The sequence below is a fragment of the Bactrocera latifrons genome, unplaced genomic scaffold (genome assembly GCF_001853355.1).
Source record: "Bactrocera latifrons isolate USDA-ARS-PBARC rearing strain unplaced genomic scaffold, ASM185335v1 scaffold_341, whole genome shotgun sequence".
Classification (NCBI taxonomy): Eukaryota; Metazoa; Arthropoda; class Insecta; order Diptera; family Tephritidae; genus Bactrocera; species Bactrocera latifrons.
In genome coordinates, this window is record NW_017536981.1 from 197,534 (window position 1) to 212,062 (window position 14,529).

At 33.6% G+C, this 14,529-nt stretch overlaps 1 protein-coding gene across 2 annotated transcripts in view; it reads left to right on the forward strand.

Moving 5' to 3' along the window:
• The window catches only part of LOC108971440, a 189,975-nt gene that overhangs the window by 147,690 nt on the left and 27,756 nt on the right, over positions 1–14,529 (forward strand). Inside the window, exons 3-5 of one of the 2 annotated variants that reach the window (XM_018937494.1) lie at positions 10,198–10,490; positions 10,553–10,720; positions 10,774–10,889. In XM_018937494.1, coding sequence (XP_018793039.1) covers positions 10,198–10,490; positions 10,553–10,720; positions 10,774–10,839 — 527 coding nt within the window. In that variant the 3' untranslated portion in view covers positions 10,840–10,889. Of the gene's footprint in view, positions 1–10,197; positions 10,491–10,552; positions 10,721–10,773; positions 10,890–14,529 lie in introns of those variants that run through there. The other variant, XM_018937495.1, reaches the window with a different exon arrangement.

The window sequence follows — 14,529 nt, forward strand, 5'->3', positions numbered from 1 at the left end:
TTTGCTTTAAAAATGTGAGTTTGTTTTTATAGATATATCCATATATATATGTAAATGCCTTCTTAAAAAGTTGCATTTTTTTAACTCAGGAACAAATTAAAAATATTTTGCAGTAAGTATATGGGGAAATGTGTTTCGATTTGCGTCGTTTCGTTTTGCGTCGCGTCTCTACGGTCCCCATTAACGACGCAATGCTCGCATGACATTGGCACACAAATAATGCATACACAAACTCACATACAGATATGCGTACACATGTAGATATGTCACCCGCAAAAATTACAAACATTGTTCTACAAAAACAACAATCGTTTCAAGTAGCATCAGCAGCGTCACAAGTCAATAGGGATGTCAAATTTTGTAGAGAAACAAACAACAACAACTTTTCATTCATGAACACAAGGGTACTTTCAAATGGCAAAATCGCTTCATTCATAAAATCAAATGATGGCATCTCCCCGAGCATGACCTTGCCTACAATCGTCTTTTCGCGACGATGACAAAAGCAAAAATCATAACGTGAACAATTTCTGATATTTGTATGAGAAGGAAAAAGTGACAATTCCGCATATATAAATAGTCAAATATATTAGAATAAAATTGACAACATAGTTTATTTGTCGTTTTTCAAGTCAAGAAATGTTCCAAAGAAAATATTCAATATTCCTCTGATTTATGTGCATAGTGTATCTCGGTTAAGTAGTACTCCATTTAAATGAAAATCATCCCCAGAGGGATGGCAAATGGGCAGTTACTTGCTGCATCTCACGGTTTGTTTTTTGAAATACATAGAAATTATTGTTTTAGGTACCACTCGCTTAAGTATCCGCACTCGCTTATGTGCCATATTATATTTTTATTTTTAAGAACAACAAAAATATGTAACTTTGAGTGGGGCACATAACCGCGATAGACTGTATTTGTAAAGGAATGTGAAAAATATTTTTACGGGGCTTGCAAAAATCTGCGTCGATATGTATGCAAGCTCATACAGAAACATACATGTGTATGTATGTACGCTGTTACAGCGGCAAGGGAAGCAAATGCAATTGGCAATCGTTCGTTTGTGTGTCAACGGAGATTTCGCATGTACATATTTATTATAGTACTGCATCTAGACAAATTTACAAACATTAGCCCTATGGTCTGTCATATATTTTTTACATAGTATATGTATATGAGCACATGTGCGACTGCTTCGTCTTTTAGCCAAAGCAAATATACATTCATCTCTGCAGAGTATTCCTTCGAAAAGCTACGATATCTGAAACGAACCTTCTCTATGACAAACGTTCTCTGTTTGCAGTCCAGATAATAGACGAGCGAAATGGCAAGAGTGAAATGGACAAAATGCCCGATATGGTACGTTCATTAAGAGAGAGGGAACGCTTCAGAGTTCTATTCCTGGAAGAAAAGTGTAGAACTCATATTAAGAAGATACGAAGCTTCAAAAGGGACGACCCGATATTTCGGCATATTAAATGTAATTAGGAACAAGATAATAGGAAAAGCAGACATAGCACTAAAAAGATATAACACGCCTCTAGATTAAGCAGAAATATCTCGTTGTTTAACAACTCACTATTCTGACAAACGAGACATAAATAGGTACATCAGAATACCAAATACCTTGTCTTGTGCAAGGTAGATAAACTATCTACGATAAACTATCTAAGAAGGTGTATTCGCATCTATCGTTAAATCTCAAAAAAATAGAATGCATGGAGGTAAGAGAGAACCAATTCATTTTTTGACCGAAAACTATCGTGCAAAAGCACTAGATACCTTCATTAGAGGACTTTCAAAAGATCTTTCTATATTTCTTGAAATTAAAGAAGCAAAAAGTCTTCCTGAAGCCCTACACCTCTGTTTAAAACTCAAAAACCAGAATTTTAAAGCACAATATTCCAATAATCAAAAACAAAAACAATTTCCGCAAAAAAAGTTCGCTAAATCAAAAAGGTTTCACCCAAATGTGTACAACCTCCGAACCAACAATTTTCTCAACTAAATTTTACCTTGAATTAGCTTACATCCCACAACCAAATCAAACTTTTTATCCCTACAATTAAGAACGTTATCTTTATTATGTATTTTATGAACCAACAACATGACTTTCAAAATTCAAATGAATTTAATCAACAACAAAGGAACCCTCCTCCATGAGCTGGATGTTGATGTTTGTTTAAGAACCAATGCTGTCAAAAACGCAAATCGAATAAGATCCCAAGATTTAAATAAAATATCACTTAGTGCGTTGATGATTATCCACCCACCACTGAAAATCCAAAGAAATTTGTATATCTATCCTTCCATTACGATAATGACTACCAGAACAGTAATTGCAACTACAATTCCTATGATACAACACAAAGTTTTAAAATGAACCATCCATCTCTAGACCTGATAAATATACATTTATTCAGTTTAAATAGCTCTTCGTTGCCTAATTTCAATTCAAAACGAAGAGTGGACACATTTTGAAAATATTAGTAAATACAGGCTCCGATACAAATTACATTCAATCAAATCCTGAAGAAAGCGATAATCCTTTTTSGCAAATTATGTTCCAGGTAAAATAAAAATTATGCAGCACACAAAAATAGTGAAAAACAAATAAGAAAGGCCTAAGTTTGGGTGCAACCGAACGTTTTATTCTCTTTCCACTTATAGGAATCAAAGTAAGAGAAATAGTTTACGAAGGAAAACGTCTACCACAGGTTCGGAATCTAAGAAATTTTATATATACGTACACCATATACACTGCCGCTCAACTGAATAGGTTCATTATCTCAGAGGTAGGAATATATCTATAATTCCTAAACCAGTTTTCCGATTTACATAATTTTTTTTTCTTTAATTCTTAAATCATATTAAAATAAAATGGTGAAAAAGGTTTTTCAAAAAYATATTATTTATTCCTTATTWATTTATTCTTCTRAAAGGTTAACAAAATCAATGATATTTTTTCGTTCATCTGAATAGGTTCAACCTAAAAAAATTAAAATTATATAAGTAACTTAAGATAATTTTCATATTTTTGGCATTTAGCTTATACTTAAGTGCATTTCTAAAGTAATTTTTAATAAGTTTAATAATGAGGAAATCCGCCGTTTTTTGATATAACTTCATATAAACGATCRGGAAGCAAGCTATACAAATTCTGCAGTATTTGCAGCGAAATTGTTGTCCAGGCCGTTTTAATTGCCGCAACTAAAGTTTTTTTGCAATCAAATTGCCTGCCTCCTTCATATACCTTGCGCGATAGCAACCCCTGTCTCTTATACACATCTAGATGTGTATAAGAGACAGCTCTTTAACCACCCTAGCTGGTAAGTCCATGTGATAATGTGAAAAATATTGGAATAATGAGGAAACGCAGTCTGTATGATAGATTTGTAGGTTTCCGCGTTCATTTTGGAAGTAACAAATTGAAGGTCGCAAGTGCCAAAGACTGATACCGACCCCCACACCATTACGCCTCCCTCACAGCTATGGCGACGGCTCAGGAAATGCTCTTCCTTTCGAAGATCGTGATAATAATAGTTGTATCCATCAGGGCCGTCTAAATTAAATTTTTTTTCGTCGGAAAAAACCACCTTCTGCCATTCGCTCGTCCAGCTCATGTGCTTGCGCGCAAAGAGTAGTCGTAAAGCTTTACGTGCATCATTTAACGGTGGTTTTTTTTTTAAGTTTCATTCGTTTTAAATGATCAGCCGACGAAATCACAGGTTTAACTGTAGACACACTGGCTGTAACGCCGCAAATTTCTTTAATTTTGGGTGCTGAGAGATGCGAATTGGACGCAGCTCGGACAATATGCCTCCTGACTGCCGCAGAGGTGGCGTGTTTGACTCCGCCTTTCATGTTTTTGCCATATTCTTCGACCAATTTTTTGAGCTATTTTGCGATGGCTAAGACCACTTTCACGATAGGCCTGGATTTGACCTCTTTCATACTCGGATAATTGTTCTCCGCGTCCCATTTTTCATTTATTTTAAAGAAAATATATGAAATAAAAAGTTTGTATCCAAAATGTGTCGCCACACCGCCAAGTTTAATCACAAACTAAAAATCTTTCAGCTGAACCTATTMAGTTGAACCAAAAAATTTCACAGAAATTAGCGAAATAAATAGCAAAACAGAAGATGCGAAGTAACGGTAYTTGGCAARCGGTTCTTTACTAGCGCACACTGATTGACACAAATATGAGATTAAAACGTTTTAAAAAAAACATGTTTACGATCAATATGTGATGAAAAAATCATGAAAATGCAAGCAAATTTATATGAACCTATTCAGTTGGTCGGCAGTGTATAACTTACACATTGACCTTCATACATATTCGGCATAAGATTTGTTAGAAAAAAAAATCATTACATATAGTTATTATAAAAAATCAGCCGGATGTTTGAAAATCCTGGTAAAGATTATATGGAGCCTAGGTTAAGTTTTCGGTCAATTGTAGGGCCATTTTAGGCACAATGATACACTGATTTGAGCAAAATACGTTCTGAAATTTTCACTGAAATAACTCAAATATTGGCCGACATATCCTGCATAAAGTCACCAGGAAGTTCGAAAATGTTTATWTTAATTATACATATGCGGACTCAGGGAAGTATTGATCCGATCCCACCCATTTTGAATGAACAGAATTTCTGCAAAATACAGTTTTACATATATTTGAATTTAGTGCTTAGTTATGGACTTTTACGTGTTTCCGGTTAATGGCGATTTGTGGGCAGTGGTCCGATTTCACAGGATATATTTGAAATAAATGATAAAATATAGGAAAAGTAAAAAAAAAGATAGATTTTTTGGAAGTGTCAGCCCTTTGTAGCCCCTTAAATCGCCATTGCCCACATACCACAGAAATATAATAATTAATCCAAGGTACAAGAAAATTTATTATCAATTTTAAGCAGACTTAACCGTTCAGTAATAAATGGAATATTTACCTCAAAAGCAATAATAGGCAGATTTCAAAAAATTTACCCAATGCATTTTTGTAATTACAAAGTTAGACGCACCCAAGCATGAAAGTAAAAGATTTAGAATCGTATGAAGAACAGCAAAATCAAATACTAATAAAATATAAAAACTTATTTTCCAAAAGTGTTGCAAAAAATCAAATCAATAGTAAAACAATACACCTTTTACGCAGAAAATAAATACATTTTCCAAAAGTGTTGCAAAAAATCAAATCAATAGTAAAACAATACACCTTTTACGCAGAAAATAAATACAATTCAATTCCAAAATATCCAAGACAAAATATCATTCAAAGACTTAAACAGAAACAAGAATATGATTTAAGTCTTCACAATAAAAATAGAAATCCATTTAAAACCTATAACACTGGACAAACCATTGACCTAGAAATTAACAAAAGATATGACAATAAATTGTTTTCAAATATAAACAAGACATGGTTAAAATAGTTCACAAAAGCCAAGTAAAAACATAAAAAATATATACAAAATTATGATCAAAGTTATATGTATAATAATGTTTTAGGAAATTATAATCCGCATGTTATTATAAATTAATTTATGAATAAATAATAGAATAAATGTATTAATTAATATATCAAATAAATTAACAAACATAATTGGAAAAATTAAAATATTCCACACAAATAAAATAAGTCCTATCGGCTTTAAATATAGATTTTAAATTAGAAATTCTAAAACGATAATTAATTAATACGGCCAATATAGTAAATTCATTCAAAATAAAGTAAACTGATTGTAAGTTATATAAAAACATACAAATTTACGACTCTATAGAGTTTGGTTGACGTAGCTATAGTAGTTTCCGAGATATGTACAAAAAACTTAGTAGGGGGCGGGACCACGCCCACTTTTCGAAAAAAAACTGCGTCCAAATATGTTCCTCTCTAATTCGATTCTTTGTGCCATTTCACTTTAACATCTTTATTTATGGCTTAGTTATGACACTTTATAGGTTTTCGGTTTTCGCCATTTTGTGGGCGTGGCAGTGGGCCAATTTGGCCCATCTTCGAACTTAACCTTCTTATGGAGCCAGGTACCAAGTGTCATCATTATATCTCAATTTTTACTCAAGTTACAGCTTGCACGGACGGACAGACGGACATACAGACATCTGGTATATATCACCCTATATCTGACTCTTTTAGTTTTAGGACTTACAAACAACCGTTATGTGAACAAAACTATAATATCCTCCTTAGCAACTTTGTTGCGAGAGTATAAAAATATCTTAAATAAGAAGACTTATTGTTATTAAAGCCCCTAAAGTTGTTTCAAAAAAACGTGTATTTGAATTTAAACTGACTGTCTTCTCAAATCACTGCTTAACGTAAAAATAGTATTTTCTCCATCTTTTTTCACCTCTTTTATGCATGTGATTAGCTAAAGTGTGGTTTAACCATTGCTCTATATCCAATTTAAACGTCTGCTTAAGGACTCGCTAATTTAGGAAAAAAAAGTGTCGCGACATTGTAAGCTTCATTGGTTAGGAATTTCGACTTGTCTTCAATATTTGTTTTAAATTCCCACAATGAAATTTTTTTAACCTTGTTGTTCAGTTACTTCTTCTCTTTGTGGTAGATGATTTCTTTGATCTGCTTCTCCGGAAATAGTGCTCTTTTGGGATCCTTGATACTCTCCATTTTAGCCCTCAATCTTATCTGTGCTGTTGCTAGAAGTATTACTGTTTCCGAGTATTTCGTCATCAGTGTGGAGGACTTTTTCGCAAAATTTTTATATGTATATATTCGCGATTAAGGCTTCCAAAAATATATGTCCAGGTACCTGCAGTATACACAATTGTTTTATGTAGCGGTATAAAAAGTAGGTGTTCGATGTCGCTGCTTTTGATTGTTCCTGTTAGGTGTTTAATCCACCAGCAACGTCAAAAGCAGCTTTAGATGGCTCGAACTGATTAGGTTTTTGGTATAGATATAATCAGCCACTTGCTGCTTACTGTTGAAAGATCTTCGCCATGCATTCTTGAATTCTGAATGGATTTTTCTATTTTTTGAATTACATGTATGTAGCAATTTTTAGCAATGTATTCATCTGTTTCTTGACTTTTTCGGTCATAATTTTGTTATGATTTGCTTTAAATTCTGTTAATGTATGTTCAATATATTACAGCCTTTCCAATTTTTCTGCTGAGAATTTCCAACTCCTCCAAAGGTGGGGGCAGCTCTCATAGTTGCGCTCATAGAAGGAATTTCTGGTCAAGAGTTTAAAATGTTTCCTTAATTCTTCATTTTAATGACATTAAAATGGAATTTAATATTAAGTAAAATATATCCCGCTTTTTTATTTCATTATATTATATAATTACAGGTTTCATATAGTCTAATGAAGATATAAGTTATAACGGACCGAAAACACAGTACAGAGAATTGTAATTGCGTAAACCCATATTTGTATGTAACCCAAGAACAATTATTTTTAAACAAGTGTAAAAATTTATTATTTTACGATGCTTTAAGAGAGTTTGTGACCCTAAATATATTTGTAGGTTTTAAAACTTTAGTAATGGATTTTCTAGCCTTTAGTCCTGAACGTTACGGCACAAGTGACTAGAGCATAATTAAATTAATAACTATTGTGAACTCATAACCAAACCCTTGTGAGTATTTGTTTAATGCAAGCAAGCAGCTCTTTCTCTCAGAACTGTAAGTGAGCAGTATTCACACTTGTATTTTTTCCATTAATAATTTGCTTTCTTCATATATAATTTTTCGCAAGTATCTCAACGTTGGGTTTAACTCATTCACTGCTGATCACTGTCAATTTATTTATCTATTTTGACTAAAAGTTTGTCTTCTGCAATACTTACCTTTAAAGCAGTGATTATCCCTTTTTATACTCTTGCAACAAAGTTCCTAAAGAGAGTATTCAAGTTTGGTTCACATAATGGCTGTTTGTAAGCCCTAAAACTAAAAGAGTCAGATATAGCGTTATATATATCAGATGTCTGTATGTCCGTCTGTCCGTCCGTCCGTTCAAGCTGTAACTTGAGTAAAAATTGAGATATAATGATGAAACTTGGTACCTGGCTCCATAAGAAGGTTAAGTTCGAAGATTGGCCAAATTGGCCCACTGCCACGCCCACAAAATGGCGAAAACCGAAAACCTATAAAGTGTCATAACTAAGCCATAAATAAAGATGTTAAAGTGAAATTTGGCACAAAAGATCGACTTAGGGAGGGGCATATTTGGACGTAATTKTTTTGGAAAAGTGGGCGTGACCCCGCCCCCTACTAAGTTTTTTGTATATATCTCGGAAACTACTACAGCTATGTCAACCACACTCTATACAGTCAATTCCTTCAGGCATTTCCCTATACAGTTCAAAAACGGAAGAATCGGATAATAACCACACCCACCTCCAATACAAAGGTTATGTTGAAAATCACTATAAGTGCGTTAGCCGACTCACAAAAAACGTCAGAAGCACTAAATTTTACGGAAGAAATGGTAGCAGGAAGCTGCGCGCAGGCGTTTTTTAAAAATTGAAAATGGGCGTGGCGTCGCCCACTTATGGACCAAAAACCATATCTCAGGAACTACTCGTCCGATTTCAATGAATTTCGGTATATAATTATTCTTAACACCCTGATGACATGTACGAAATATGGGTGAAATCGGTTCACAAGCATGCCTTCTTCCAATATAACGCTATTTTGAATTCCATCTGATGCCTTCTCTGTATAATATATACATTAGGAACCAATGATATTAGCGGAATAAAGCTTTACAGAAATACAGTGTTTGATGCGAGAGTATAAAATGTTCGGTGACACTCGAACTTAGCCCTTCCTTACTTGTTCTTGAAGTAATCTTCCTATCCAATGCCATCTCCTATTAGCTTTTCGTGATTGCTTCACGATTCGTCGAATTATTTTAGTATCACTAAGGTATATGATCTCGTATTAAAGATGATTAAAAATTAATTAGCCGAGTCATACTTTTCCCACAAACCTTATTAATATAATGTAATTATTTAATTTTTAGGTTTATATAGGAATGGGTTAATGAATTAGATATAAAATTAGCTGAGATATTACGATTAATTTAATGTCAAAAATAGATGAAAACTCTCCATTTTTACTATTCTCTTATTTTATCTGTTATGTCATGCTTTTGGTTGACTTTATACCACATATTATGTCTATGAGTACAAAACATTTCACTAAAATAACGAAAGAATATTTCAATTAGCAACTGAACTGAAAACTGACCTCATCTACGGGCACGATACAGGTCACAAGTCGTTGTCGATTCAATCTAAAAGGCATAAAAAAAATTCGTTACAGAAACAAAATGGCGGCTACTTGAAATAACGTATCGGTTTTTTCGCACTTTGACCTGTTGTAAAAAATCGTTCATGCTCTAAATATTGCAATTTTGTAGGTTACAGCGCCCGAGAATTTTGTTTTCTTGTAATTGGGCAAAACTCGAAGATAATCGGTTGAATGGTTCAAAAACGAAAATGGCCGCAGATTCGAAAAATCATGTTTCGAGGAAACACGTGTCACGGTTCGATGTCCATATGTCAATGCTCAGGACATAGGTCCGTTCAACGTCGTGTTGCGACGGAACTATTTCACGGATCGAAAAAACATTTTACCAACATATTCTAGACAATTTAAGCATTGGATTTACACAATAAAAAATCGATTCTTTTAAAAAATTTCTAAAGAGTATGTTAAATCACAACGCGAAGGTTTCGGTTATAAAATAATATCCAGCTCTGGTTGCTCAGAGCTCCTTTTTTTTAGACTTTCTGAATTAGGAAATTCATGTATGCACCACATACAGAGTATATACGCATATCTTAATATCAACCTACTGTACATACCGACAGTATGTACACATATCTTAAATATTAGTGTTCCTAACTATTTCTTATCTATTATTTTAGGATCATCTGCGATCATTTACATTGCATACATTAAATACTACAGTCTCTAATCAATATACCCGAAATGAGCATTTATTAGAGTGATGATTAAAATGGGTATTTGTAGTATTTATATTTAAGATTGTATTTGTATGTGTTAGCGATAATGCACATAAATATTTGTAATATGATATCTGTTTCTATACAGATTTACAAACATATATTATTTACAAATGTAGCCGTCAGGAACTGTTCAGAAATCTGAACAAGTTATTTGTTTTCCTGCAGATCTCCTTCAGCATAATACCACAAAGGGGCCTTTTCGAAAGCTTGGACGACTTTTTAGCAGTTGCATGCGGCAAAAAACGAATTCTTCAACTATAAAAGTCGTTCTAGAACAGCTTGGTGGTTATCTCCCCACAGGAACGGTTGGTCCTACTTCAATATCATCTTTGATTAAAAAAATGTTGAAATTGGGTCCAACGCCTCTTATTGATATATATTACGATTTAAGCTACGGCCGCCGTCCTCAAGTGTTGTTAATAATAGGCAGACCTGGAACTTCACCGCCAATATTAGAGGTAAATAAAACCAAAATTCCATACATTAAATCACATACTAATTTAATATATAATATGTTCAGAACAGCATACGCTATTCCGGTCCAAAAGCACCACCGAATCAGTTTAAAAATGGAAAATATAAACTGCTAAAGAAACTACTAGATGACTTTTTACCAAACGAGCTTTCTTCTGATCAAAAGTCTTCAGAGAAAGAGACGATTTCCACATTTATCGACCAACTAAACCAAGTGAGTTTCCGTAATTTGTATTCAACAATGTAATAATTTATTCTATCTAATAGGCAGAGTGGACGTTCAAAGCCGAGCCGATCTCGAATCTATTTTCGATCTGCATTGATCAAATTTAGTATACTACTATACTATTTTGTTCTGTTTCTTGTTCGTAACAGTTTCTTGTAACCGCAAAGTATTTATGTAGTTCGACTACATTTTATTTAAAACAAGAAATATAAATAATTAAAGAATGCTTTGTGCGAAAAAAATTGTGTGTAAAATAAATATGGGTATTTAATTATTCCCGCTAAATTAGAAAATTTCCGTTATAAATTTGGCCTTTATTGAAGGCGGGTATTTAATAAATTCTGTAGAATTGGGGAATTCCTATTTTCCTTTAAAAATACTGATAACGCTACCATAAGCAATCTATGAGACCAATATATAATGAGAAGCAACTATGCAACACGACCGTCGGCGACAAAAAAACGCTTCAAAACTGGTTTCTCGTATTTATCAGCTTCAGCGTCAGCTTCGGATAAGTCCTCGTCAGTTTTGTGCTCGGCTCGGCTTTGAGCATCCGTTCTGCAGTCACCCAAGGGGATATTTATAGCTTAAACTACTAGAAATAGTTAGATAAATTTAGATAAATTTATAGTATACATATATATATATATATATATACATCTTGTTTCGAGGAAACACGTGTGAAAGTTCGATGTCGATATGTCAATGCTCAGGACACAGGTCCCTTTAACGTCTGTTGCAACGGAACTGTTTCACGGATCGAAAAAACATTTTACCAACATGTTCTAGACAATTTAAGCATTCGATTTATACAATAAAAAAAATCGATTTTTTAAAGAAAAAAATGATTTTTTACAAGAGTATATTATATCACAACGCGAAGGTTATATACATATATATATCCACCTCATTTGCTCCTCATATATTCCCAAAAGTGACAATTTTGTAATCGTACGCTGGCAACATGTTACTCTGCGTTTGATAGTTTTACATTATCATTAAATAATACAGCTATCAAAACAATATACATATGTATATAGTTAATGTGCAAATGAGCTGCTTTTTAAATATTTTTTATGTTTGATAGTATAATATACTTTCTTATATATACGTATGTATATATGCTATATATGTATATGACATACTACCATAATATCCTAAAAAACTGAACACATATATAATATTACAATAATAATATAACTAAATTATACCTTTTACCATTTARAACTTCCATACATCTATTGACTGACAAAAAATCAACAAAACAATCGTCCCTCAAGCCAAGGAATTTTCGTTTTTTCATTCAAACTAAAATTTCCCCATTAAATTTTCCTTTCTCAAAAACAACCATCAAACCTTAAAAATTCCGGCGGTAAAATCGTGATCGGTCGTCACTGTGAACATACTATCTTATTCCATATTAATGTCGTGTGTTTGGGGCCATAGAGTTGATTGTGCTCAGCAAAAGATCAGCTACCATAAATGTAATCAATTCTTCCACTTGATGTGTATGAATTTATCACAGGCTGATGTGGATTTTTTGCTGAAATCCAAAAATGCTTTTTATTGTAAAGTGCGCGCGGTAGCTCGGATAAATTCTATTCGTTCGCCGCCTACATCGCTATCAGTGCGTAATGCTCAGTGTTCTGATATCTTAAATTCGCAACAACAAAATGCTGAACAATTTTTTGCTTAATTCTCTGGTTTTGGAAGTAAGTCCACTGAAAAGGGAACAATCCAAAGTGCTCACATTAATACAACAACTATGTCATGATAGAAATTCGTTAATCGTTAAGCTTAACGATTGCTGCTAAACCAGATCGCCCCTCTGTCACTGTCAATGCTGCTCAATCAGCTGCCGTTGTTGATTCTGTTAATCTGAACTCTTCTACTTCAATTACTGTCAATGGAAATTTGAAGTTAAAAGTGAGCGCTAGGAACAAAAAATCTCCAGCTACTTCAACTGTGGTTGGTGTTAATGCCAATTGTGATCTCGATGTCGTCATACCTAAGAAATGAATTCTCTTGTCTGCGTTTAAGAACTCAGTCACTAAAGAAGATATTATATCTTTTGTTGTTAAACATGCTAATGTTGGTAAAGAGAATCTTTATGTTATAAATTAATTAAAAAAGATACTGATATTAATAATTTTAAGAGTATAAACTTTAGCATTTCTCCTCTTCAGTGTGGCCTTCTGGCATTAAGTTGCGTCCCTTTAAGTTTTTTCCAAAAGGAASGGAAACAGTGATGTGGATTAGATTATGCGCCTGTTAATGACAATTTTAYTCGTGAGTTTTCTGCACCTTCCTCAACTGKCTCTTGTCTTAAGGTGTACTACCAAAATKTATGGGCTATTAGGTGTAAATCAAATATTACTCGCAACTTTTCTTCACATTTGGACTTCGATATTATCGTTATTGCTGAGACTTGGCTGAATGCTAGTTACTTTGATCGTGGAAATGTTTAAGAGGGGGTGCTGTTCTCCTAGCAGTTCATCACAAATATCGTCCTTGTTTATCTATGCTTGATAATGATGATTTTATTCTCGACCAACTATGTATTTGTATCAATGACGCTCTGTTCATTGCAGTCTCATACATCCCTCCTAATAGTCGTCTACAGTTGTATAAGTGCAGTAAATAATATTTCCTCGCTGGTATTAAATAATGTAAAAGAGAAAAATATCGGTGTTCTGGGTGACTTTAATTTAAGCAATATCGTCTGGTCTGGTTGTTCCTATAGTCCTGCTCTTATTCCTTCCAATGATTAGTCTTCTCAGGAGTTATTTCTCATCGATAGCTTGCTTAATCTCAATCTGATTCAAATCAACTCATATTCAAATAGTCTGGATCGATTTCTAGACTTAGTCTTTCTCAGCGATAATTTAAAATTTAGGTTTCTCGATGTATTCTCTTCAATTACTACAGCCACCATTCATCATTCTCCGCTAGCATTTGACTTTATCTTTTCGCTCCAGTTAAACCAATTGATGGGTCTGGTTTCAATTTTGCATTTTGTGATTTTGAAGGACTCGACAGTCTGCTCTGTAAGATTAAATGGGATGATTTACTTTCGGGACTAGATACACCTAATAGTTTCTCCATTTTTAAGAAATTAATTCAGGAATTTTGTCATTATAATAACCCGGTCAAATATATACATACAAGTTGCGTTGGTACACTAGGGACCTCAAACGTTTGAAAAATCTTATAAATATATACTACAGAAAATTCTATTCAACTAAATCTCATGTTTCCTTTGTTCAATATCAGCACTACACAAAACTGTTTAATGAATTGGATAAGTTTCTCTATAAAAGGTTTATTAATAGTACGGAGTCTACAATTAAGTCGAACTCTAAGTGCTTTTTGGAACTTTGTAAAATCTAGAAAAGCGTGTTCGGCCATTCCCTCTTTTTTACACTGGGGTGATAAGTCAGCATGCACTCCTGGCGAAATCTCCAACTTGTTTGCTGAATTTTTCAAATCGAATTATGCTCACGATGATTGTGGTAGTAGTCCCACTTTTTCAGATAATAATTTCCTATCCATAAATTCTGGCACACTGTGTCTTTCACAGGATGATATTACCAAGGCTATATTTGATATTAAGTCTTCCTCCAAATTGGATTTGGATGGGCTTCCACCTATACTTCTAAAAATTTTTACTGTCTTGGTATATCCTCTCAGGCTCATCTTCAATAAATGTCTCTCCCCTGGGAATTTTATTTATTAATTTTTTATTTCTCTTAAAGGTGGTAGAAAGGATGTAGTCTCCAATTACAGACCTATTTCTA